Source organism: Anolis sagrei, chromosome 7 (assembly GCF_037176765.1).
Source record: "Anolis sagrei isolate rAnoSag1 chromosome 7, rAnoSag1.mat, whole genome shotgun sequence".
Lineage (NCBI taxonomy): Eukaryota > Metazoa > Chordata > Lepidosauria > Squamata > Dactyloidae > Anolis > Anolis sagrei.
Window position 1 is genome coordinate 25,859,187 of NC_090027.1, and position 27,485 is coordinate 25,886,671.

General features: G+C 43.0%; 1 protein-coding gene across 3 annotated transcripts in view; it reads right to left on the minus strand.

The window, feature by feature from the left end:
- KIRREL3 (kirre like nephrin family adhesion molecule 3) overlaps positions 1–27,485 on the minus strand; it is a 952,985-nt gene that overhangs the window by 10,954 nt on the left and 914,546 nt on the right. For all 3 annotated transcript variants that reach the window (XM_060787109.2, XM_060787106.2, XM_060787107.2), the window contains one exon: positions 18,435–18,544. In XM_060787109.2, coding sequence (XP_060643092.1) covers positions 18,435–18,544 — 110 coding nt within the window. The remainder of the gene's footprint in view (positions 1–18,434; positions 18,545–27,485) is intronic.

The window sequence follows — 27,485 nt, forward strand, 5'->3', positions numbered from 1 at the left end:
TACGAGGGATATTTTTTAGGTAAGGTCCGTTTTGTTGTAGACACTAGTAGTTCGCGCGCATACCGCAATGAGCGCATGTGTCGTGTACCGGCATGCCTCGGGAACAACTGTGCTCAGTTTCCGCTCTGTAGCTAACCTGTACGGTTCTGTTCTGTGCTTTAAAAATGTTTAAGACTATCAACTCACCCGCCGCATGTGAGGTTCGCTCAGTGATACGGTTTTTGTCAGCAAGGAACCTGCCTGCTGCAGAAATTAATCGACAGATTTGTGAAGTGTACGGTGATACTGTTATGAGTGAAAGCAAAGTGCGTAAGTGGATACAACAATTCAAAGATTGCTGTGACAACGTCCATGATGAGGACCGCTCCGGTCGCCCTTCTTTGATTACAGACTATTTGATTTGATCGCACACTCAAATCTTTGGTTTTTGTGGTCCTCTGTTAGGAGTTTCAGGACCCAACGGGAACACAGTTTCCTAAACTTTAGGTGTTCAGAAACAATGTTGTAAAGCACTGATCTCGACACGTCAGGAAATTCGTTTGAGAGACCTGTTATTGTGAAGCGCCTGTTCTCACGAATCCTCGCTTCAACTGAAGCCAATCGTCTGTAATCAAAGAAGGGCGACCAGAGCGGTCCTCATCATGGATGTTGTCACAGCCATCTTTGAATTGTCGTACCCACTTACGCACTTTGCTTTCACTCATAACAGTATCACCGTACACTTCACAAATCTGGCGATGAATTTCTGCAGCAGGCAGGTTCCTTGCTGACAAAAACTGTATCACTGAGCGAACCTCACTTGCGGAGGTTCCTTACTTAAAAAATACCCCTCGTAGTAATGGCCATAGAATAATAGATGAATAGAGTTGGAAGAACTTTGAACTTTGAGAGTTGGAAGAAAACTCATGGGCCATCCACTCCAATCCTCTGCCAAGATGCAGGAAAGTAGCATTCAAAGCACTGGGACTGTGGTGCAGCTGGCTGGGTGTCAGCTGCATTAAGATTACTTCTGACCGAAATGTCACGAGTTTGAGGCCAGCCTGGATCGGAGTGAGCTTCCACCCAATTTGTGTAGCTTGTTGTCAACCTTTGCAACCCAAAAGACAGTTGCATCTGTCAAGTACGAAATTTAGGTACCACTTATGTGTGGGGAGGCTAATTTAACAAATTTACGAGGCCATAAAAATATCCAGAAAAAGCATGCGGGGAATGCGGAAAGCACTTTATCAGTGTCGCAGATGGACGGTGAAGCAACAGCTCCCCTGGTGGCCAGAAAATTGGAATGTTAAATAGCCTCTGAGTGTCTGTCTATATGTGTTGTGTGTCTATGGCATGTATGTGTACATTGTAATCTGCCCTGAGTCCCCTGCAGGGTGAGAAGGGCGGAATATTAATACTGTAAATAAATAAATAAAGCACCCCTGACAGATGGCCATCCAGCCTCTGCTTAAGAGCTTCCAAAGAATGTGCCTCCACCACACTCCAGGGCAGAGAGTTCCACTGCTGAACAGCTCTCACAGTTAGGAAGTTCTTCCTAATGTTCTGGTGGAATCTCCTTTCCTATAGTTTGAAGCCATTGTTCTGCATCCTAATCTCCAGAGCAGCAGAAAACAAGCTTGCTCCCTCCTCCCTATGACTTAGTTGTGGTGCAGACTAACTGTACTATTCTTGCATAATTTCATTTTTCATATAAAGGAAGGCTCTCCTTCATCTGCTGTTTGTTCAGTTGCTTCCAACTCTTTGTGACCTCATGGACCAGCCCACACCAGAGCTCCCTGTTGGCCATCGCCACCCCAGCTCCTTCAAGGTCAAGCCAGTCACTTCAAGGATAACATCCATCCATCTTGTCCTTGGTCAGCCTTTCTTCCTTTTTTCCTTCCATTTTCCCCAGCATCATTCTCTTCTCCAAGCTACAAATATCTTGTTCCCAAGATACAAATAACAATACTTTTTAAATCAAGAATAGTTCAAAGTATTGCAGCAGAATGTCTTTTACATAAAAAATTATGTGATGATCAGAGGCGGCCCTAGGTAATTTTCAATGGTAAGCAAACAGTATTTTGCCCCCCCCCCCCCCCAAACCAATCACTGATATATATATTCTGTTCGTCGTGGGAGTTCTGTGTACCATATTTGGTTCAATTCCATCATTGGTGGAGTTCAGAATGCTCTTTGATTGTAGATGAACTATACATCCCAGTAACTACAACTTGTATATGTCAAGGTATATTTTCCCCCAAAAGCGCTTCAAGAGCGCCCCTGGGCAAAATCAACTATACTGCAAATGCTTACTTTGCGTAATGGGTTGAGCCGCCCCTGGTGATGATAACAACCAAGCTGGGAAAAATGGTTCTATGCTTTGATTGCAAACATACAAGTGTTTCTCCTGAGTTAGTTGGTGAACCTGTTCCCCAATTATCCGCTTTAAGTTAAAGAACATGCTTCTTGTGGTCCTTGGCACACACATCTTGGCCACATATGGCAAAGACCCCAATATTGAAGTACTTTGATTGTTCTGCTGTCAGCACAGATGGCTGGCCATAAAGTTACCAATAGACCCAATGAAGCAGAGTGGCTGCATTAACTTATTGCCAGGACAATCGAATTCAAGGACAAGACCAGATTTTGTGAGTCTGCTGAGGCTGGGAGATGAGGGCAGTTGTGGTGTCCGTGGGAGAGCAGAACAGCTTCTAATTCCTCCTGGCACTACTGTTTGCCAGCAAACATCATTGACCTGGGAAGTGAATGGTGGCTGAGATAGGATTTTGCCAGACAGCCCCTTCCATGGCTCACACTTTGCATCCAAGTGGCGATGGCTTTGTTTTAAAGCTCCTGCTGCTGCTGAGGCTGCTGTTCTGGTTCTGGAAGTGCCTGCAATAGTCATACTTGTCAATGTTGCTGATAGATAGGTGTCAATCTGCAGCAGTGGTACCAAGCTGGTGTTGTAAAGCTTAGTGACTATACTTTTGGGGGGAAAATGGCCAGTTTGAGGATGGCCAAGACACAGAACATGATTCTGCATCTGGATATGTTGCTACCTTTTCTAGCTACAACTCCCAAGAGGTAGGTTGTTTTATAGATAATACTGAATCCTGGCCTTTGAAATAACCAATGGTATTTGCCTGACTTAGGCCACTGTATTTCATCAACAAGATGCAAGCTACCTATTTGATGCTATAGTAACCCAGAGTTTTATCAGCATATACTACATCTTGGAAAAATAGGAGGGTAAACTGTATGCCAGTGTCACAGAGACACACTCTGAGTTGAGCAGTGGTCACCAGGGTTCAGAAAATGGTGCGACAATATCACCACTATATAAAAGGGAGAAGGTTTTGACCAGGAAGGTACTATATATTGTGTGTAACATCTGAAAAAAGGACTTGCGCTGCAGTCACTCCTCAATACATCACTATGAGTCACTAAGAGTGCTCTGGTCATTGTCTGGCACAGGTAGCTTTGAGCAGCAGCACCTCTGAGCTTGAAAGTAACTAAGCATATTAAATGAGTTACTTGTATTTCATTCCATCCCCCAGTAATGAAGGTAGAACTGCATTATGTCATGGCTGAAACATAACGGGATGTGTCTAGAGGAGGGTGACTAAAATGATCAAGGGCCTGGAGAACAAGCCCTATGAGGAGCGGTTTAAGGAGCTGGGCATGTTTAGCCTGAAGAAGAGAAGGCTGAGAGGAGACATGATAGCCATGAATAAATATGTGAGAGGAAGCCACAGGGAGGAAGGAGCAAGCTTGTTTTCTGCTTCCTTGGAGACTAGGACGCGGAACAATGGCTTCAAACTACAAGAAAGGAGATTCCATCTGAACATGAGGAAGAACTTCCTGACTGTGAGAGCCGTTCAGCAGTGGAACTCTCAGCCCTGGAGTGTGGTGGAGGCTCCTTCTTTGGAAGCTTTTAAGCAGAGGCTGGATGGCCATATTGCTTTGAATGCAATATTCCTGCTTTGAATGCAATATTGCTTTGAATGCAATATTCCTGCTTCTTGGCAGGGGGTTGGACTGGATGGCCCATGAGGTCTCTTCCAGCTCTAGGATTCTATGATTCTATGATAACTTAACTCCTCCTGTTGTGCAATGATCATTTTAAAAGGTAAAGGTTTTCCCCTGACATTAAGTCCAGTTGTGTCCGACTCTGGGGGTTGGTGCTCATCTCCATTTCTAAACCGAAGAGCCGGCATTGTCTGTAGACACTCCAAGGACATGTGGCCAGCATGATTGCATGGAGTGCAGTTATGTACCCACTGGAGAAGTACCTATTGATCTACTCACCTTTACATGTTTTCAAACTGCTAGGTTGGCAGAAGCTGGAGCTAACAGCAGGAGCTCATGCCACTCCCTGGATTCGAAGCTACGACCTTTTGGTCAGCAAGTTCAGCAGCTCAGCGCTTTAACTCACTGATCCACCAAGGGCTCCTAATTATTATTTTAGTAAAGGTAAAGGTTTTCCCCTGACATTAAGTCCAGTTTTGTCTGACTCTAGGGGTTGATGCTCATCTCCATTTCCAAGCTGAAGAGCTGGCATTGTCCATAGACATCTCCAAGGTCATGTAGCCGGCATTACTCCATGGAGTGCAATTACCTTCCTGCCAGAGCGGTACCTATTGATCTACTCACATTTGCATGTTTTCGAACAGTTAGGTTGGCAAAAGGTTTGCTAGGGTAGACCCTCTTTCACTCAGACTCAGCACCCCCCGAATCAAACTCAGCCCCCCCTCCCTGAAACAAAATCTTGGCTACGGGCCTGAAAAAAACCTGTTTGTGCAACTACAACTATTCACGGTGATCAAGTATCTCAGGGAACTTCAACTGTAACTGTGGCAAATTGCTTACTTCTTTAAAATACTTTTTAAAAAGCAAAATAAAAAGTAACCACTAGGACTGGGCGGTTTCGTTTCGTTAATTCGTAATTCGTTAAAAATTCGTTATTTTTTTTATAACGAAGCGATAACGAACCATTCTGGAGCAACTTAAAAATGTAACGAATTTTTAAATTCGTTTAGTAAATGCTTCGGATTCGTTATGTATTCGCTTCGTTATCGGTTTGAGGTCGTTTCGTTATTATTTCCGCATGTCTGGGGCAAGTTTTATAGTTGGTTTTTGTTTAATTAGTGAAAAAAAATTATAAATATCACACCAACAGTCAACAACAGAGGGAGAGGGAAGCTTCAGAAGTTCGCCCTGTCCCATTTGGAGGTTTTTTAGCGTATTGCGTGGTCGCGTCCGCCATTAACGAATCGATTCGTTATTGTTTCGTATTTGTTTCGTTAATGTTTCGTAATTTTTTAAACATTTACGAAATTTCGTAAATATCGAACTTTTTAAAAGAAAAATTTCGGAATTCTTTTAAATATCGAAACGCAAAAAACCCCAAAAAACGAATCGATTTTAGAAACAAATTTTTCCGTTGTTACCCAGGCCTAGTAACCACCCATGCTTGTAGTTCTTGTCCCAAGTGCTTCACTTTTGCCTATAGCAGGCCAGCAAATTCTGCCACATCTGAAATAAGCAATACATCTATTATTGGTCAACATCTTGGATAGTTTATTTAAAGTTGTCACCATCTAGGACACATTGTTTACCAAATGGTGCTACTGACTACCTTGAGATATGCATTGTGGGATGTATTGCTGCCTTTCCTTTGACCATACTCTGTTTACCCCATTATCATCTGTAACCGCTTGGAAATCTGTCACATCAGTGACACACACCTCTGCTGCCAATATGGAATTTTTACTCCTGGAACAAAAAGACATGGCTATATCAGTGTGCCCTAGGAAGGATGACTTTGGGTACAGAAGATATAAGGTTTCCCAAAAGATTCAGACTATTAACATGCTTAGTTGCCATCTGCTGGGAAAATCCAGCTTTTCAAAGAATGTGGGCTTAGAAATTCCAGTGCTTGGCAGCCTGTTCCAAGGTGATTTCAAGCTTTGGCATGTACAGATTATCTAGTATGGAGAGGAAAGCAATGGCAAAAGGGAGAAAGAAGTGGAGTCCTATCTTTTAAAAAGCAGACAAGAAAACTGGAGCAAGAGGATGGAAGAGAGATAAAGAGAGAGAGAGAACTCATTGACAAAAAGCAGCAAAGGATGAAATTAATTACAGCTCAAAAATCAATGAGGTCTTAGACTGAGGTTTTTAAAAAGTCTTTGACAAGCAAAATGAAACAAAAAAGAAACACTGGAGGGCACATGAGAGCATTTCTGTGTCATAGACATGCACGTGTTGAATGTCTTTGTGTCATGCATAGGAACACATCCACACCCACCCTAGTCAACAAGGTTTCTCAAAATGGAAAAATGTCAGTGACTTCGCTCTGACTCACACAGGCAATTGGACTTTGTTAAAAGAGAGAGAGAGATTTGTGACCTTGAATTTGTTCCTATTGTGCGCATATTTTTTGGATTTCGATAGCGTACCATTGCAAGTTGTCATGTTTACATGAGTGAGTCAATCCACCTGTTAATTACCAAGGCCTAAATCCTATTATTCGTCTCATTAAATAGATGTTTACTTGCCATTTCAGCAATCAATAAATGTTGACTCATCTTCCAATAATCGGTTCAATGGGACCACCTAGGCTGAGATCCTGAATCTAAGTGGTGAATTGTAAGGGTCTATCAGGCATCACTTGGTCTTTTCTCTCTTGGTCCATAGACACCTCCAAGGCTGTGTGGCCAGCATGACTGCATGGAGCACTGTTACCTTCCCACCGGAAGGGCACCTATTGATTTACTCACATTTGTATGTTTTTGAACTGCTAAGTTGGCAGAAGCTGGGGCTAACAGTGGGAGCTCATGCCGCTCCCTGGATTCCAACCTGTGACCCTTTGGTCAGCAAGTTCAGCAGCTCAGTGGTTTAACCCCCTGTGCCATCAGGGGCTCCTTACCAGCCACATGAAATCCCTGTGTTTTGTTTAGAAATTTACTACTAGATTTATCAAAATCAAGTCATGCCAGACTAATCTGATCTCTTTTTTCAATAGAGTTACAAGCTGAGGGTAGATGCGGGGAATGCCATGGATGTAGCGTACCTGGATTTCAGGAAGGCCTTCGACAAGGTCCCCCTATGACCTTCTGGCAAACAAACTAGTCCAATGTGGGCTAGGCAAAACTACGGTGAGGTGGATCTGTAATTGGTTAATGGGACGAACCCAGAGGGTGATTCTCCCCAATGCTTCCTCCTCTTCATGCTGGAAAGAAGTGATGAGTGGAGTGCCGCAGGGTTCTGTCCTGGGCCCAGTCCTGTTCAACATCTTTATTAATGACTTAGATGAAGGGTTAGAAGGCATGATCATCAAGTTTGCAGACGACACCAAATACTCCGGAGGACAGGAGCAAGATTCAAAATGATCTTCACAGATTAGAGAGATGTTTGGCCAAAACTAAGAAAATGAAGTTCAACAGGGACAAATGCAAGATACTCCACTTAGGCAGAAAAAACAAAATGCAAAGATACAGAATGGGGGACGATGATGCCTGGCTCGAGAGCAGTATGTGTGAAAAAGATCTTGGAGTCCTCATGGACAACAAGTTAAACTTGAGCCAACAATGTGATGCGATGGCAAAAAGAGCCAATGGGATTTTCGCCTGTATCAAGAGGAGCCTAGTGTCCAGATCTAGAGAAGTAATGCCCCCCCCTCTATTCTGCCTTGGTTAGACCACACCTGGAATATTGTGTCCAATTCTGGGCACCACAATTCAAGAGAAATATTGACAAGCTGGAATGTGTCCAGAGGAGGGCGACTAAAATGATCAGGGGTCTGGAGAAGAAGCCCTATGAAGAGCAGCTTAAGGAGCTGGGCATGTTTAGTCTGAAGAAGAGAAGGCTGAGAGAAGATATGATAGCCATGTGAGAGGAAGTCACAGGGAGGAGGGAGCACGCTTGTTTTCTGCTTCCCTGGGGACTAGGCCGTGGAACAATGGCTTCAAACGACAAGAAAGGAGATTCAACCTGAACATGAGGAAGAACTTCCTGACTGTGAGAGCTGTTCAGCAGTGGAACTCTCTGCCCCGGAGCATGGCGGAGGCTCCTTCTTTGGAAGCTTTTAAACAGAGGCTGGATGGCCATCTGTCAGGGGTGCTTTGAATCCAATATTCCTGCTTTTTGGCAGGGGATTAGATTGGATGGCCCAACTCTATGATTCTATGATTCTACTGAGTCTGAAATAAACCTGATCCTCTTCGGCTCTTCCAGTACTGACCCTGTTACACCTTCTCTTCACTTTAACCTGCACATTTACCTGAAATTATGCACATGGGAGGGGGGGTGGTGGTGGGAGATTTCTCACATTTTGGGATTTTTGAACTCCCTCTCCTCTCACATTTTGCTCTTGCTGCTAATGAAGAAATAACAAAACAAAACAAAAACCAAATGCTGGATTTCTCTCTCATACCCAGAAACAAAAAGCCAGAGGCAGGTGACATATTTTTGTGGGGTGTCTCAAAATGTGGCAACACACGTTTCTCTCAGAGGATGAGAACATGTGTAAATCTTCTTTACATTCCTAAAAATGGCCTACCGCTGATGTATAATTGCTTCCAAGAACCTCTAAATACCTCTTTGCTTAATGATTGTGCAGGTAATTGCTTTAGAAATAGAATTAGAGGGAGAGAGGAATAACTGGAAAAAAGTGACCTCTATCTCGAACTGGCAATGCAAGGAGTGAGTGACCTCCTAGGCGTTGTAACTATCAGTTACGAAAAGCCGCTGTGAACTGTGCTGGTTGCAAAGCAGAGAAGAAAGAGCATGTGATCCATTTTTCAAAAGAAAGGGAACAAGAGATCCCAGTGGTGTTGATCCAATAGGACCTCAGTAGTGGAAACATTAGAGAAGTTTCCTAGGGGACAAAGAAAACATTAGCAACAGGCAACCCATCGTGCCGAGAAAGAGCAAATTGCATGGCACAAACCTGATTGCTTTTCTGATGGAATTACAAAATTAGTAGAGGAAGGGAGGTGCAGTTGCCATAATACCTTTAGATTCCACAAAGTGTTTTCATGGCCATCTGATTTGAAAAAAAACACGTAGCAGTAATTCAGGCGAACTTGGAAGTGAGCCCTGTCGCACGGATTGAGAAGTGTGTGAAGGGCAAGCAGAAAGGATAATGATGCTCTGTAATCCTTTGAGTGCCAGGGAGGTGTTGTCTAATGGAGTACTGTGGCGGCTGATGTTCTGTCTGCTCCTATTTAACATCTGCATTATATAGTCTCAACACGAGAGGACTCGGGCATGTTAATCATATTCACAGTTGATATTAAATGGTGAGGTGTTGTGAACATCACAGAGGGCAGAGAGATAATTCAAAGGGACACCGAGAGGTTAGCAATGTGATCAGGAAACAGAGCGCAGTGAGAATTGGCTGTAAAATGACCAATGACAAAGATAATACAGGGAAATTATTCTGAGTCTCCTCTCTCCAACATCTCTCTAGTCCTTGCTTTTTATTAATGGTGGGAGGTGATGAGGTTAAGAATCGTGAAAAAGATGCAAGCTCCATCAATGGGGACACCCCAGTTTCAATTGGCACAGTTTCGATTTTAATGTTAATCATGGGCATAGTGGAACCAAAGCTCACAAGACTGATATCTCAAGACTTTTTTATTCATTACAATGAGAATCTGATTATACCTCCCTTCAGGTTTCTATAGGTTTAGCTGCAATTCTTACAGTATTGGAAGCAGGAGGGGCTAATTTTCAATGCAGCAAGATATCGTCATGGGCTATCCATGTTGTAATGTTGTATTTGGGGTAGTAGTGGTAGTGAAAAACATTCAGAGATCTCAGGGTCTGGTCCCACTTCTTCAGTCCCTAAGGCAGTGGTTCCCAACCATTTTTGACCAGCAACCACTTTGTCCAGGGACCACTTTCCCACATTAGTACTAAATGGGTTACGAATCGGCTTTTGATCAACTTTAGATTCGGTTCAGTTATTTGGAGTGCTGATTCAGAAAATTGCATTGGATAGACCACATCAGCTCTAGTTTTTGATACAGAACATATGCCATCCAGTTATTGCCATCTGCTCACCCATAGCAAACCATATTTAATAATCTAGAGTTGATGGGGTAGTAGTAATCTTTCGGGATAGTCAGCCTCTCCCCTCCTGACATCCCATTGCCTCGGCACTTTAAGAGAGTTTCATGAGACCAGTCGCTCTTGTTGCTGCATGGTTTTGAGGCAACAGTGTAGTAATGGTGAGGTCGTGGACCATATTTTCGTTCTTGTGGACCACTGGTGGTTCATGGACCACTGGTTGGGAATCACTGTCCTAGGGTAAGAAGGAAAAATCTCAGGGCAAAAGTGGGTACATTTCTCTCTCTTTTCCTCCTCATGTATTACACGTTTTGACAGGATAAACCCCTGTGCCGGAAGACCAATAGGTCGCAGGTTCGAATCCGGGAAGAACGCGGATGAGCTCCCTCTATCGGCTCCAGCTCCTCATGCAGGAACATGAGAGAAGCCTCCCACAAGGATGATAAAACATTAAAACATCCAGGAATCCCCTGGGCAACGTCCTTGCAGATGGCCAATTCTCTCACACAAGAAGCGACTTGCAGTTTCTCAAGTCCTCCTGATACGACAAAAAAGAATCCAACACTTTTTGATTGAATGGTACACTCTGTGCAGTTATGGTTGATGTATCATGCTTAGTGCCATCCTGAATGTGCTAAATCTCATTGTCTTTGATAGTCCAGGTAATTGTAAGACTTGAATGGGCTATTTGAACTTATTAATTTTACAAAAACACCTATTATTGGAGTTGAAAACTACTACAGCTAGTCTGTCGACTTCGTGACCTGCATTTTGTGGTTGTGAACAAGTGTGGCATCATGATATACATGTGAATTTTATAATTTGTCTTTACAATGTCCCAGGTTTGCTTCTCTTTTATGTAAACCAAATCTACAAAGAACAGGCTTGTAGATAATAATAATAATAATAATAATAATAATAATAATAATCTTTATTTGTACCTCGCTACCATCTCCCCAACAGGGACTTGGGGCAGCTTACATGGGGCCAAGCCCAACAACACAGCAACAAAATAAAATCAAAACATAAACAACAACATAATCAATTACATAAAACACTAGCTGTCCCCTGCCACACGTTGCTGTGGCCTAGTCTGTTGATCTGGAAAATAAAGTTACGAGAAAGTGTTAGTTTCTAATATATGTAATTTCTTTATGCTGTTTCTTTGTCAGTGTTGATGTGGAGTGTCTGGTTTGCTCACCCTGGAACATGCAACATATCATTGTCCTTCTTTAAGGGTCCTTTTCAGATCTATGATACTATATCTCTCTGTGTGTGAATCATATCTATCTATCTATCTATCTATCTATCTATCTATCTATCTATGGCTGGATGGCTCTTTGTCAGGAGGAATTTGATAATGTTTTCTTGCCCTGATGAAGGGAGTTGGATTGGATGGCCTTAAGTATTTTCTGTTGGTCATGGGGGTTCTGTGTGGGAAGTTTGCCCCGATACTGTCGTTTGTGGGGTTCAGAATGCTCTTTGATTGTAGGTGAACTGTGAATCCCAGTGACTACAACTCCCAAATGTCAAGGTCTATTTCCCCCAAACTCCATCTGTGTTCATATTTGGGCGTATTGAGTGCTTGTGCCAAGTTTGGTCCCGATCCATCATTGTTTGAGTCCACAGTGCTCTCTGGATGTAGGTGAACTACAGCTCCCAAATTCAAGGCCAATGCCTACCAAACTCCTCCAATATTTTCTGTTGGTCATGGGAGTTCTGTCTGCCAAGTTTGGTTCAATTCAATCATTGATGGAGCTCAGAATGTTCTTTGATTGTAGGTGAACTATAAATCCCAGCAACTACAACTCCCAAATGACAAAATCATAATTTTTTGAGTGATAGACACTCCTTGTGTTGTGAGATGTTTTGTTGCCAAATGTGGTGTGATTTCGTTCATTGGTTTTTTTGTTTTTAAGGTACTCGTTATGCACAGAGCATTTATATATATATAGATAGATATAGATACACTATACAAATATTACAACCAATATACAATAGAATAAAACCATTCAAGATGGGAAAAGGATGGCGTCTGTGGAAATCAACTTGACAAATCCAACCATCCCAAGTACAGATCTCATGTAAGATCGTCTTTTCCCTCCTCCTCCTCTTCCTAATCCTCCTCCTCATCTTTCCTCTTCTTCTGGACCCTACAGTGTGGAACACATCTCACCACACTAAAACAGTAGATGTGGCTCTTAATGAGACATACCGCATTATCACAGGGTGTCTGCGCCCCACACCATGTGGAGAAATTACACTGCTTAGCCGGTATTGCACCAGCTGACATCCGCCGGGAAGTAGCAGCCAATAGTGAAAGGACCAAGGCAGAGACATCTCCAGCTCATCCCCTGTTTGGGTATCAGTCAGCACGTCAACGACTTAAATCAAGACATAGTTTTCTTAGATCTACAGAGACACTCGCTGGAACACCCCAGCAAGCGAGAATCCAAAAGTGGCAGGCCCAAACCCAGCACCTCAGTCCGTGGGTGATACCAGATGAGAGACTCCTCCTGGGCACACAGAAGACTGGCCGACTTGGAAGGCGCTGAACAGACTGTGCTCTGGAACCACAAGATGCAGAGCCAATCTTAAGAAATGGGGCTACAGGGTGGAATCCTCGGCATGCGAGTGCGGAGAAGAACAAACCACACACCACCTACTGCAATGCAACCTGAGCCCTGCCACATGCACCATGGAGGACCTCCTTGCGGCAACCCCAGAGGCACTCCAAGTGGCCAGATACTGGTCAAAGGACATTTAACCAACTACCAAGTTGCAAAATCTGTGTTTTTTTTTCTTTTCTTTTTAATCTGTGTGTTTGTTTTGTTCTGTTAGAATTGAAATACAATGGTATGGTTGCTGATGACACGATAAATAAAATGGACCCTACAAACAGGGGCTGCCAACCCAATGTGGAAATGGCCAAATGAAGTCGAAGAGCTTGTTTATCAACTTCCAGGGATGTTGCTGACTTTAACCAGAGTTGATGTGTGAAGAGGAGAGCCCTGCAAGAAGCAATTCTCAGTCTGGGAGCTAAGAGAGCAGTTCCTTACTCTTCACACTGCCACCTCTTCGCATGCTTTTTACTCTGTCGATGCACAGCAGGTTAGCTTTGCTCCATCCATGCCATCAGTACAGCCTACACCCCGCCAAGAAGTCATCATTGCTGCTCATTAATGAGGCTGGATTCTTTAATTTGATCTGTCAGCTCATTGACAAATTTGGAGCTTCTTATTAGGACCTTAGTGAAGATGCACGGACTGGATGTTTTATTGCTAGAGTCAGGCATCGTGAGCAATAAGAAGAAAAAGACACGGGGGCTTCCTAATGAGGACTGAAGGAGATCTTCATTAGTGCTATCTGAAGAATGGCCTCCTGAAAGGAGAACTGGTTCAGATCATCAAAATGGCAAGGATAGACTAGTCAGTCTGTTAAGCATACTTTAGATTAGAACCAAGCCAAATTGAAAGTTCTGTTGCTGGAGAGAAGATTTACTCGCTCTGCCACCTCGTGCCATTACTTCCCTTTAAAACTCTCAATGCACAAACACATGTTGTTTTTGCATTTATAGGCTTTGAAACATTGCATCTTTTAAACGGAGCTTAAAATTATTTTTCTATCCACTCTGGCTGAAGGGATTCTAGGAGTTGTAATCAAAAAAATGATTTTTTTTCAAGTTGTGTCATATATTGAGATGTAAGGGGAGCCCCTGGAGGCACATCGGGTTGAACCGCTGAGCTGCAGAACTTGCTGACCAAAAGGTCACCGGTTCGAATCCGGGGAGCAGGGTGAGATCCCGTTGTTAGCCCCAGCTTCTGCAGTTCGAAAAGATGGAAAGGCAGAATAGAGGGATAGCATTACTTCCCTAGATCTAGACACTATGCTCCTATTGATGCAGGCCAAAATCCCATGTGGCGGCAAAAAAGTACATCAATAGGTAAAGTTCAACAGGGACAAATGCAAGATACTCCACTTAGGCAGAAAAAAACGAAATGCAAAGATACAGAATGGGGGACACCTGGCTCGAGAGCAGTACGTGTGAAAAAGATCTTGGAGTCCTCGTGCACAGCAACTTGAACAGGAGCCAACAATGTCATGTGGCGGCAAAAAAAGCCAATGGGATTTTCGCCTGTATCAAGAGGAGCCTAGTGTCCAGATCTAGAGAAGTAATGCCCCCCCTCTATTCTGCCTTGGTTAGACCACACCTGGAATATTGTGTCCAGTTCTGGGCACCACAATTGAAGAGAGATATTGACAAGCTGGAATGTGTCCAGAGGAGGGCGACTAAAATGATCAAGGGTCTGGAGAACAAGCCCTATGAGGAGCGGCTTAAAGAGCTGGGCATGTTTAGCCTGAAGAAGAGAAGGCTGAGAGGAGATATGATAGCCATGTATAAATATGTGAGAGGAAGTCACAGGGAGGAGGGAGCAAGCTTGTTTTCTGCTTCCCTGGAGACTAGGACGTGGAACAGTGGCTTCAAACTACAAGAAAGGAGATTCCATCTGAACATTAGGAAGAACTTCCTGACCGTGAGAGCCGTTCAGCAGTGGAACTCTCTGCCCCGGAGTGTGGTGGGGGCTCCTTCTTTGGAAGCTTTAAAGCAGAGGCTGGATGGCCATCTGTCAGGGGTGCTTTGAATGCAATATTCCTGCTTCTTGGCAGAATGGGGTTGGACTGGATGGCCCATGAGGGCTCTTCCAACTCTACGGTTCTATGAATATTTTATATATAATGCTTCACATTCTATGAATCTATTAAATGTGAGTAGGTCAATAGGTACTGCTCCGGTGGGAAGGTTACGGTACTCCATGCAGTTATGCTCAGAGGTGACCCTAGGCAATTTTCAACGGTAAGCAAACAATATTTTGCGCCCCCCCCCCCAAGAAATCACTGATATATATATATTTTCTGTTTGTCGTGGGAGTTCTGTGTGCATATTTGGTTCAATTCCGTCATTGGTGGAGTTCAGAATGCTCTTTGATTGTAGGTGAACTATACATCTCAGTAACGACAACTTGCATATGTCAAGTTCTATTTTCCCCCAAGAGCGCCTCAAGAGCGCCCCAGGGCAAAATCAACTATACTGCAAATGCTTACTTTGTGTAATGGGTTGAGCCGCCCCTGGTCATGACGACCTCATGACCTTGGAGGTGTCTTCAGACAATGCCAGCTCTTTGGATTAGAAATTGAGATGAGCACCACCCCCCAGAGATGAACACAACTAGACTTAACATCAGGGGAAACCTTTGCCTTTACCTTATGAGGAGTAAAAGAATAAAGCAGTGTCTATCCACTCACAGTTAAAGATGCCCCTATATAACACAGTTATGGAGTTGGAGAACACCACAAGGGCCATTCCGTCCAACCTCCTTCTCTCATTTTCCATATTCTCTTTGAGTGCTGAGCGAAAACTAATAGATTATAAACTTCCCTAAAACATCTATCTTATGGAGGCCTTTTGAAATAAAACAAGACGGCAATTCAGAATCCAGAACACCACCAGGGGAATAGCAAGCAATCTCAAGCCTCTGCCACTCACTGTCCTTTCAAACCGATTTCAAGGGTCTCATTTGGTACATATGTACCGTCTAAAATTGATTCTGTCCACCCTGCAAAGTGTATCTCTCAAAATGGGAATTCCATTGATCACTCGAAGAGTATTCTTCCCAACTCAAAGAAATGAATAATTACAAAAGGCAGTAGAGAAACTGAAGCAGTGGTGTGTGTGTGTGAGTGACTTTATGGATGCAAAATCACTTAAACATACCCCAAAACCCATCTACTCCTCCCCTGCACTCCCCACCTTCACTTCTGTTCTCTCCTTTTTATGGCTGGATGGGTTTATTTTTTATGGTTCACTGTCCTTTCCATTTGTTTTGCTTGTATTAGTCATTTAGAACGTGACACCAGCAGGCAAAAAGCAATGCTGGCATTTGGATGCAGAACACAGCAGTGACGAGGGGCTGGTAAAGCTTTTCTCTACAGTCTGGTGTATTAGCAACAGTAGAGATCAGGAAAGTGCTCAGAGGCCCAGCCCTTAGCCCGTTTTTATGAACACTTCTTCCTTCTTCACTGTCAACAAAAGCTTGTGGATCTGTCTACAGCAGAAGTAGGCGGCAGTGGCTATCTAGATGCCTTTGAACTATAACAAGGATTGCCAGTTCAGTATCATCTGAAGACCTGGAGGTTCTGGGCCCAAACACAAGACCTAAGGGCAATGATGGATCTGGACCAAACTTGGCATGCATACTCAATATGCCCAAATGTGAGCACTGGTGGAGTTTGGTTAAAAAATATCTTGACATTTGGGAATTGTAGTTGCTGGGATTTATAGCTTTCCTATAATCAAAGAGCATTCTGAACCCCACCAATGATAGAATTGGGCCAAACTTCCCATAAATAACCCCCATAACCGACAGTAAATACTGTATTTTCTGATGGTCTTTGGCGACCCCTTTGATATCTCCTTTGCGACACCCAGGTTGAGAAACACTGCCCTAGGCCCACGCAAACCCAAAAACAGGCATCCTTAGCACTTGCATTCAGCAATATTCTTATACCACCACTCCCAGTGACAACAGAAGATTTTGACCAGCTTAAGTTTCACAAGAAAGAAGACAGAGACAGCTTATAAGCAAGAGCTTGTAAACCATCGTTTTGCACAAGAGGCAGAAGACTCCAGAGAGATGCCTTCAGCCAACAAAGGCTCCTTTTGTAATGTACTGTTTTAAGTTACCTTATAGTAGTCCCAGATGGAGTTAACCCTTTATTCATCTTGTTTTCAAATAAATTCATTTGGTTATCTTTTTATCCTGTGTGTTAAGGATCTCAGTCTTAACAGAAGGTATACAGATAGCCCCCAAGTAAAGCCAGACATTATCATTTTCCCCAAAGGCTCAGGCATGTAATCACAACAGGCATCCTTAGCACCTGCATTCGGCAATATTCTTATACCACCAATCCCAGTGACAATAGAAGATTTTGACCAGCTTAAGTTTCACAAGAAAGAAGATAGAGACAGCTTATAAGCAACAGCTTGTAAACCATCGTTTTGCACCAGAGGCAGAAGACTGCAGAGAGATGCCTGCAGCCAGCAAAGGCTCCTTTTGTAATGTACTGTTTTAAGTTACTTTATAATAGTCCTAGATGGAGTTCACTCTTTATTCAGTAAACTCATTTGGTTATCTTTTCATCCTGTGTGTTAAGGATCTCAGTCTTAACAGAAGGTATACGGATAGCCCCCAAGTAAAGCCAGACACTATCGTTTTTCCCAAAGGCTCGGACATGCCATCACAACTGGGAGGAATGCTAATTAACTAAACACAGAGATTTCTAGAGTCTTTGTAAGTTGCAGCAACAAGTCTTTTAGAGTTTGCAAAACATCAGCTGCTGCTTAAACGCAACTAGTATGTAGGGTTGTTGGGAGTTGGAGACTGAGAAACAGCTAGAAAGCCAGAGTTACCCGTCGCTTCTAGGATCTATCCATGGAAAGAAGCATGCAGCTTGGATCGGGGCCTGACAGTGACCCTGGCAGAATGAACTCCTTTCAAAGGCATGGGATCATGCAACTGGTGTATGCTGTCAGATGACTCAAAAGGACCAATCCTGGTCTACCACAAGTTATAAAGAGATGACAGCTCTAGAAATAGGCTGAAAGCACATGTTTTGGAGCAACCTGTCAGGTATATAATCTGTCAGTTTCTTTAACATACTGTATTATGGTGGAGTTTTTTTTTAGCCACTCTAGAGATGGTCTTTTAGATTTTTAGCCTCAGGCACCAAGGCTGTCTCTGAAGAAGAGTCTGGGGTGACTGTGACTGTGACTATCCTGGGGTCACTCCAATTCCATTTGGGGAGCTGTGACAGTTTGACAGTAATGAGGCTAATGATCTTTTCCTTTGAAAGGCGGAGGTATGTGTCTGCATGCATGTGTTGGTGTGTGTGTGTGATGCATAGTTATCTTGCCAGTATGTATCACGTAGGCCTTTTCAGTCTGGCTTAGTGATTAGTGCCTAATTAGATTATTATAATAATAATAGGTTGCCCAGCTTTCTTTATGTCCATTTGCAGCGACGTCAATTTCATTATTAAGGGCTGGGAAACCTTTCTTTTCATCAGAGCCTACAGGCGGCTTGCTGAGCAGCAATAACAAACCTCTCCTGGCCTTTTATCTTCATTAGCAAAAGTTGCACTCTGGGAGGGTTTTTTTCCCCTTTCTTTCCTTCTTTAGCAGCTCTGAGCGACGCGTGAGATTTGGGAAGAGCAGCATTTGCCGTCAGTGGGCTTTAGTGCACTGAACCGCATGCGCCGGCACTCATTACTGTCAAAGGTTAGGCAGAACAACAGATTAAAGAAAGAGAAAAATAAATCCTCACCATCAACTGCTTGATCGTTGGGTGTTCCTCGGTTTCTCTGCCTGAGGCAGACTCCTTGTGAACAATCTCAACACGGATATCATTCTTGGCTGAAACCACACCTTTCAGATCTGAGCAAAAGAATAAGAGTGAAAGTTAGCCACAAATAAAAATTAATATAGAATTATAGACATAGGGCATCACAACTAGATACGGTGAAGACATATGTCATTTCGCTTTGCTGATTACGCATGCCCAGTGTGGAACACATCTCACCACGCTAAAATAGTGGATGTGGCTATTAATGAGACATGCCGCATTATCACAGGATGTCAATCCCCTACACCACTGGAGAAATTATACTGTATAGCCAGTATTGCACCACCTGACATCATAGAATCATAGAATCAAAGAGTTAGAAGAGACCTCATGGGCCATCCAGTCCAACCCCCTGCCAAGAAGCAGGAATATGGCATTCAAAGCACCCCTGACAGATGGCCATCCAGCCTCTGTTTAAAAGCTTCCAAAGAAGGAGCCTCCACCACACTCCAAGGCAGAGAGTTCCACTGCTGAATGGCTCTCACAGTCAGGAAGTTCTTCCTCATGTTCAGATGGAATCTCCTTTCTTGTACGGGAAGTAGCAGCCAATAAAGAAAGGACCAAGGCGGTGACATCAGCCAGCACGCCAGCATCTTAAATCAAGAAATATTTTTCAAAGAACTACAGAGATACTCGTAGGAACAACTCAGCAAGCGAGAGTCTGTCATATGTTCCATAGTTGATGGTGGTTGGTGGTGGTAGACCTGGCAGTTGGTGATAGAAGGGTTAATGTAAATTTTGGTTCTAAAGGGCTGAGTAGTTTGTAAGTAACAGTTCATGGGTGAAAGTAATTAAGGGTGGAGGTATGCAAGAGATGGGTTGCAGCTGGGTGTTTCTGGATATAAGGAGGTAGCCTTGGGACTGATCTTTGGGAGAAAAGTATCTGTTGTATTTTGGTGGTGGATGCTGCTGATTCCCCCCCAGGTCTGTTGGATTTTTTGGTATCCTGACCTGTCTCCTGTAATCTTGGAATCCTGGAACCTTGAACCTTGAACCTTTGGACTGGCTTTTGACTATGGTATCTTTGACTCTTGATCCCTGGACTTTGTTTATGGAACTCTCGGCATTTGACCATTGGATTGGACCTTTATGACTACAAAGTTATTTTTGCTATCAGTTTTTGTTTATTCTGTAGCTGTGAGCTATCTTTGTGTTTTATATTTTGGACTATAAAAACAGCCAGCAAGTAAGTGCTGTTTTAATTAATCTGTTTGATAAAACTGGGAGTTTGGTCAATCTCTACCTAAATAAGGTAGAGCCCTGGCAACGTGACAGAGTCCAGACAACTTGGAAGGTAGTCTGGGACCACGAGATGCAGAGCCAACCTTAAAAAATGGGGCCACATAGTGGAGTCCACAACATACGAGTGTGGAGAAGAGCAAATCACAGACCACCTATTAAAATACAGTCTGAGCTTTGCCACGTGCACAATGGAGGACCTTCTTATAGTAACACCAAGTGGCCAGCTACTGGTCAAAGGACATTTAGTGTAACGCCAAATATTAAAAACTTTGTGTTTCTTAGATACATTACAACTGTACCCTCGGTTCACTTCCGATATGATAAATAAATAGGCCATGGAAATAGCACTAACTATTCCAGAGTTCTGACTGTATTTTTGGGTTGTAGGTGTTGGACTTGGGAACTGGGCAACCAGGGTTTGAATCCCCACATGGCCATGGAAAGCCATTGGGTGACCTTTGGCAAATCACACACTCTCAACCTCAGAGGAAGGCAAAAAAAGGCTCTGAGGAAATATTGACAAGGAAACCCAGTCTCCATTAAGTCCACTATAAATCGGAAATGACTCAATATGACAACAAGGGAACGGCCCTACATGTCTCCTTACAATAATAAACAACTCAATAAGAAACAAAACTTTTGAGTCTCCAACTAGATCAGTGGTTCTCAATGATCTTTCTTAATGCTGCGACCCCTATATATCATTTCTCATGTTGTGGTGACCCCCAACCATAACATTATTTTCATTACTACTTTCATAACTGTAAATTTTCTATTGTTATAAATCATAATGTAAATATCTGATATACAGGATGTATTTTATTCACTGGACCAAATTTGGCACAAATACCCAATATGCCCACATTTGAATACTGGTGAGGGTTTTTTTGGGGGGTAGGGTGGGGTGTTGAGTTGTCATTTGGGAGTTGTAGCTGCTTGGATTTATAGCTCACCTACAATCAAAGAGCATTCCGAACTCCACCAACGATGGGATTGAACCAAACTTGGCACACAGAACTCCCATGGCCAACAGAAAATACTGGAAGAGTTTGGTGGGCACTGACCTTGAGTTTGGGAGTTGTAGTTCACCTACATCCAGAGAGTCAAACTAGGATGGATCTGGACCAAACTTGGCACAGATACTCAATATGCCCAAATGTGGACACTGATGGAGTTTGTGTAAAATAGACCTTGACATTTGGGAGTTGTATTTGCTGGTATTTATAGTTCACCTACAATCAAAGAGCATTCTGAACTGCATCAGAGATAGAATTAGGCCAAAGTTCCCACACAGAACCCCCATAACCAACAGAAAATACAGTGTTTTTCTGATGGTCTTTGGCGACTCTTTTGACACCCTCTCGCAACCCCCCCCCAGGGGTCCTGACCCCCAGGTTGAGAAACGCTGAACTAGATGATGGATTGGCAAAGCAAGCACCACGTCTGTTTTTGTGCTCCTCAGGTCCTTGGCGTAAAATAAGGAACTCAGTTGACCACCTTATCCTAGAATTATTCAATCACATAGTTGGAAAGTTCTCCTAAACTCATCAATTCCTACTTTCTTCTAGTTGAATCTTCCACTAAAGCACACTGAGAGATCTAACCTCTGTTTCTAATGTTCGTTTAAATATTTCCAATGAAGGAGAGTCTACTACCCCAAACGGCAGGATGCCATCAGGAATTTTTTTCAAATGATTTGTTGTAATGCAAGTATATGCACGTACTCTTGTCAAATTAAAAAGAAATGGCCATCCTGGAGTGTACAGCCAGGCAGTGAAGAGGAGGACGTTCCACATGGCAAAGTGAAATTCTCTCCTCAGGTGTTGAATTTGGATGCAATATCAAAAACAGATGATTGGAACCATGACTTGAAAGCAATCCTTCTGGAAGTTTTTCTGTGGATTCCTAATTGGAAAGGAAAGCCAGGCAGCAACTATAACTTGAGCTGACTCTGGAAACTGACTAGTCAAGGGATGCAAAGAGCAGCTCATTAAACATGTGCCAAATTTGGCTTAATGTAGTTGTTGGTGTCTCCAGTTTTTTGTTTGATCACCAAACCTGGAATGGGTTGGGAGAAGAGGAGACATCCTCAAAAGTCTTTTGCCACATGTGATGGGGATTGGGGGGATTAACTACTTTGAGTGACTAGACAAAAGGAGGCACTTTATAAACTAATCTGGAGACACATGCTGAAAGGGGAACAGTTTTGAAACTGCTATAAATAATGCATGCTTGCAAGTGACAGGCAATGAATCATTTCGCTGGCTGGTTTTTTGAAAGATGGAATTCTTTAAAGGAGACACTAACTCAAATGTTCATGGGTCTGTTGTTCAGTTTGTGATTTAAACTGGAGGAAGCTTGCGAGTTTCAAGCAACAGAGAAATAGTAGAGCAGTCAAGAGAAGGGCATGGATGGAGCAGGATGCTTGGGTAGTTCCTCCCATTACAGTGCAAAAGAAGCCCACTCTCAACATTCCCATGACGCTGCTTTGATATAGAAGTGTCTTATCAAAATGGGAAGGAACAGAATTCAAAACGATCATGACAGATTAGAGAGATGATGGGCCAAAACTAACAAAATGAAGGGACAAACGCAAGATACATCATTTAGGCAGAAAAAACCAAATGCAAAGATACAGAATGGGGGACGTCTGGATCAAGAGCAGTAGGTGTGAAAAAGATCTTGGAGTCCTTGTGGACAACAAGTTAAACATGAGCCAACAATGTCATGTGGCGGCAAAAAAAGCCAATGGGATTTTGGCCTGCTTCAATAGGAGCATAGTGTCTAGATCTAGGGAAGTCATGCTACCCCTCTATTCTGCCTTGGTTAGACCACACCTGGAATATTGTGTCCAATTCTGGGCACCACAATTGAAGAGAGATATTGACAAGCTGGAATGTGTCCAGAGGAGGGCGACTAAAATGATCAAGGGTCTGGAGAACAAGCCCTATGAGGAGCAGCTTAAGGAGCTGGGCGTGTTTAGCCTGAAGAAGAGAAGGCTGAGAGGAGAAATAATAGCCATGTATAAATATGTGAGAGGAAGTCACAGGGAGGAGGGAGCAAGCTTGTTTTCTGCTTCCCTGGAGACTAGGACACAGAACAATGGCTTCAAACTACAAGAAAGGAGATTCCATCTGAACATGAGGAAGAACTTCCTGACTGTGAGAGCCGTTCAGCAGTGGAACTCTCTGCCCCGGAGTGTGGTGGAGGCTCCTTCTTTGGAAGCTTTTAAACAGAGGCTGGATGACCATCTGTCGGGGGTGCTTTGAATGCAATTTTCCTGCTTCTTGGCAGGGGGTTGGACTGGGTGGCCCATGAGATCTCTTCCAACTCTATGATTCTATGAAACTGTACACAAGAGACAAGATGATTTCGCACTGATGGCAGGAGCTGTATATATAGCCCAGACCACATCTCAAAATTCTCCATTGAACACTGACACTCAGGGGACAGAATCCTGTTAGTGACATTGTAGATATACCTCAGTTAATGAAGTAATAACCAGGAGCACGTTTTCCATTAAGTGACAACTTGGTACCCAAGTAAAAATAACATCAGAACCATAGGGATAGATTCTTAGAACACAACAAAAAAGGAAGAGCAGTTCAACATGTTTCCCACAGTGAAGCTTTTAACCAGAACTAACATGCACAAGTGAAATGAAACAAACAAGTCAAGTAAACCTTGCATTTTGAAAAAAAGAAACATTCTATAAACCACTTGAAAAGTTTGCTTTTTTGGGGAATTTCTTTCCCAAAACAGTCAAGCTATGGTTGGTTGAATCTGTGGATGAAGAACCTATGGAGACAGTGGGCTGCTTGAACTTACAGGAGGAGCTGTCTGGTGAGGGTGACTAAAATGATCAAGGGTCTGGAGAACAAGCCCTATGAGGAGTGGCTTAAGGAGCTTGGCATGTTTAGCCTGGAAAAGGATGAGAGGAGATATAAGAGCCATGTATAAATGTGTGAGAGGAAGTCACATGGAGGAGGGAGCAAACTTTTTTTCTGTTTCCCTGGAGACTAGGGAACAATGGCGTCAAGCTACAAGAAAGGAGATTCCATCTGAACAAGAAGAAGAACTTCCTGACTGTGAGAGCCGTTCAGCAGTGGCTATTATTTCTCCTCTCAGCCTTCTCTTCTTCAGGCTAAACACGCCCAGCTCCTTAAGCTGCTCCTCATAGGGCTTGTTCTCCAGACCCTTGATCATTTTAGTTGCCCTCCACTGTCGCTCCATCTCCCTGTTGAAGAGCTTTTTTGTTTGTAAACTTCCTCCTTTTTTTGATTGATCATTGGCATTTTATGGCATTTTTCCTTTTAGGGTGCCTTAAAATGCCTTCCTTGCTTTTTAAAGCGGTATCTATTTATCTACTCACATTTTTTTTTGCTTTGGAACTGCTAGGTTGTAAAAAGCTGGGCTAAAGGCCAGGAGCTCACCCTGACCCAGGCTTCGAACTGTAAACCTTGGAGTGACAATATTTACCGCAGCTGCAGCTAATAGTTTAACCTGCAGTGCTAAAACCTGGCCATATATATCTATATTAATAAAAATGTAATATTCGTTTGTGGAATTAACAGAACTCAAAAACCATTGGACGAATTGACACCAAATTTGGACACAAGACACCTAACAACCCAATGTATGTCCTTCACTAAAAAAATTGATTTTTTCATTTGGGAGTTGTAGTTGCTGGGATTTATAGTTCACTTACAATCAAAGAGCATTCTGAACCCCACCATCGATGGAATTGAACCAAACTTGGCACACAGTTCTCCCATGACCAACAGAAAATACTGGAAATGTTTGGTGGGCACTGTCCTTTGGTTTTGGAGTTGTAGTTCACCTACATCCAGAGAGCAGTGTGGATTTAAACAATGATGGATCTGGACCAAACTCTACATGGATACTCAATATGCCCAAAGGTGAACACTGGTAGAGTTTGGGAAAAATAGAATCTGGACATTTGGGAATTGTAGTTGCTGGGATTTATAGTGCACCTACAATCACAGAGCATTCCAATGATAGAATTGGGCCAAACCTCCCACACAGAACCCCCATGTGGGCCACAGCAACGTGTGGCAGGGGACGGCTAGTGTATGTGTGTGTGTGTTTGTGTGTGCACGTATACACACACACACGATAGATGTTTGTCTAGCCATGGAAATGAAGAAGACAAACTTAACACAGAGGTCTCAGATGTCACAAGGTGTCAGGAATTAAAGTTACAAATACCTGGAGTACGTCTGAATTAGCATCCCTGCCTCTGAGGCCAAAGCTTCCTAATTGATAACCTACTGCCACCAGCCAAATCAATACTTAATTTAGTAGTTTATTTCCACCTTTTTTCTTGATAATGTTTTCTTTTAAGACCACCTCTCCCCTCAGGCATTTCCTGGTAATTGGTATATAATAAATAAATTTATGAACACATCAGGATGGAATTTTCAAAACTCCATGGGGCAAGAAATAGCTTTTCTCTGTTTGTTTCTTTTTCTTTCCTTTGGTGGTTTATTGCTTCTTTCTCTTTCCTGTCCAAGGCAAGGAATAATGTCCTCAGCACCAAAACTTTAGCATTTAATCACAATGAAAAGCCAATTACAGTCCCGGAAAGTCTTCTCTTAGGGACGATACTCCTTAAATAACTTGTGGCTTGTAATGTCATCCAGGAACCAGCAACAGATGTGTATTAAACCTGTTAAAATTTGTTCCCTGGGGAGTCTCCCTGCTGTAGAACATAATTTGCTTGTAATGTTTTCTTTTTCTTCTCCTTCTCATTAAAGCAGGAGCCTGAATTGCCTGCCCATGACCTGTCATCAGATTAATCAGACTTTTCGTAAATCCTAGCTAAGAAAATGAAGAGAGAGAGAGAGGCCCCTAACTGTGCTGTTTTTGTTAGGTCGCCAATTTTGTGCCCTGGGAAAACAAAGCAAGGTAATCCCTCTGGTGCATTTTAAGTAATACCACAACTACTGGTGTGAGTTGAAGTGGATCAGAAACGATGCTCCATGGCTCCCTTTGGGAGAATAATTTGTTCATTCTCCGCAGCACTGAACTCCTCCTCCCATGTGCCATTTCTAAAAGAATATACAATCCGCCAAAAGGAAAGGGGGGAGGCAATCGTACTACCACTGCCACCAATTATTCCATACGGCGTTACTCTGCAAGGAAACTTTTTTATAACATTATAATTAGCCAGGTACTTCATGCAGAAAACAGAAGAACGGAACGTTAATTAGCTCCCAAATAGTGATTTCGGGGAGTGACAAGCTTTGTCTGTCTTAACTGAAAAGTGTCTGATCCTTCTCAGTTTTTCCACGACCAGCAAAAGTTTGCTAATTTCATTATAGACAGAATTTTCCAAATCCACCCCCCTCCCCCAGCTGTTCCAACTATTGATCAGACTCGCAAGACTTTCCGTTGCTAACATTGTTTTCAACACCTCTTTTCCGCTAAGGAATTGGTTTCGATGTTCCTTATTCTAAGACTTAATATTTTTGACTCTCCCATTGTTTGCAATTAGGATGTAATTTGCAACCTTTGCTCAAGATGAGTTGGAGAGTTAGCAGAAAAGGGCTAATGCTTTAATGAACCATTAATGAGCTCAATATCTGGCTCAAAAACAGCACACTAACCATTAATTGTTAACTCTTTTCATCTGTGTTTTCCATTTCTGCTCATGAGTGCTTCTTGCATAATCCTGGGACAACATGGAACAAAGAAATCTTCCCTTTAGATGTAACTTATCACATCCGCTCATGCAGTGACCAGTGTTTTCATTATATTTGTTTGCTTTTCCATGTAAATATTGATTAGAGTCCCATATATACTACCTTCCTTACGAGTATTATTCCAGACATAAGTGTTGCAAAGATACAGAATGGGGCACAATGCCTGGCTCAAGAGCAGTATGTGTGAAAAAGATCTTGGAGTCCTCGTGGACAACAAGTTAAACATGAGCCAACAATGTGATGTGGCGGCAAAAAAAGCCAATGGGATTTTGGCCTGCATCAATAGGAGCATAGTGTCTAGATCTAGGGAAGTCATGCTACCCCTCTATTCTGCTTTGGTTAGTCCACACCTGGAATATTGCGTCTAATTCTGGGCACCACAATTGAAGAGAGATATTGACAAGCTGGAATGTGTCCAGAGGAGGGCGACTAAAATGATCAAGGGTCTGGAAAACAAGCCCTATGAGGAGCGGCTTAAGGAGCTGGGCATGTTTACCCTGAAGAAGAGAAGGATGAGAGGAGATATGATAACCATGTATAAATATGTGAGAGGAAGTCACAGGGAGGAGGGAGCAACTTGTTTTCTGCTTCCATGGAGATTAGGACGCGGAACAATGGCTTCCAACTACAAGAAAGGAGATTCCATCTGAACATGAGGAAGAACTTCCTGACTGCGAGAGCCGTTCAGCTGTGGAACTCTCTGCCCTGGAGTGTGGTGGAGGCTCCTTCTTTGGAAGCTTTTAAACATAGGCTGGATGGCCATCTGTCAGGGGTGCTTTGAATGCAATATTCCTGCTTCTTGGCAGGGGGTTGGACTGGATGGCCCATGAGGTCTCTTCCAACTCTTTGATTCTATGATTCTAATGTGTTACATTTTAACTATGTTGGCCGGGCTTGGTCCCCATTGTAAGCCTCCCCGAGTCTCTTCTGGGAGATAGAGATGGGGCACAAAAATAAAATTATTATAGCTGTACCTATGCCCATGCTGTTTGTACTATCTCCATTT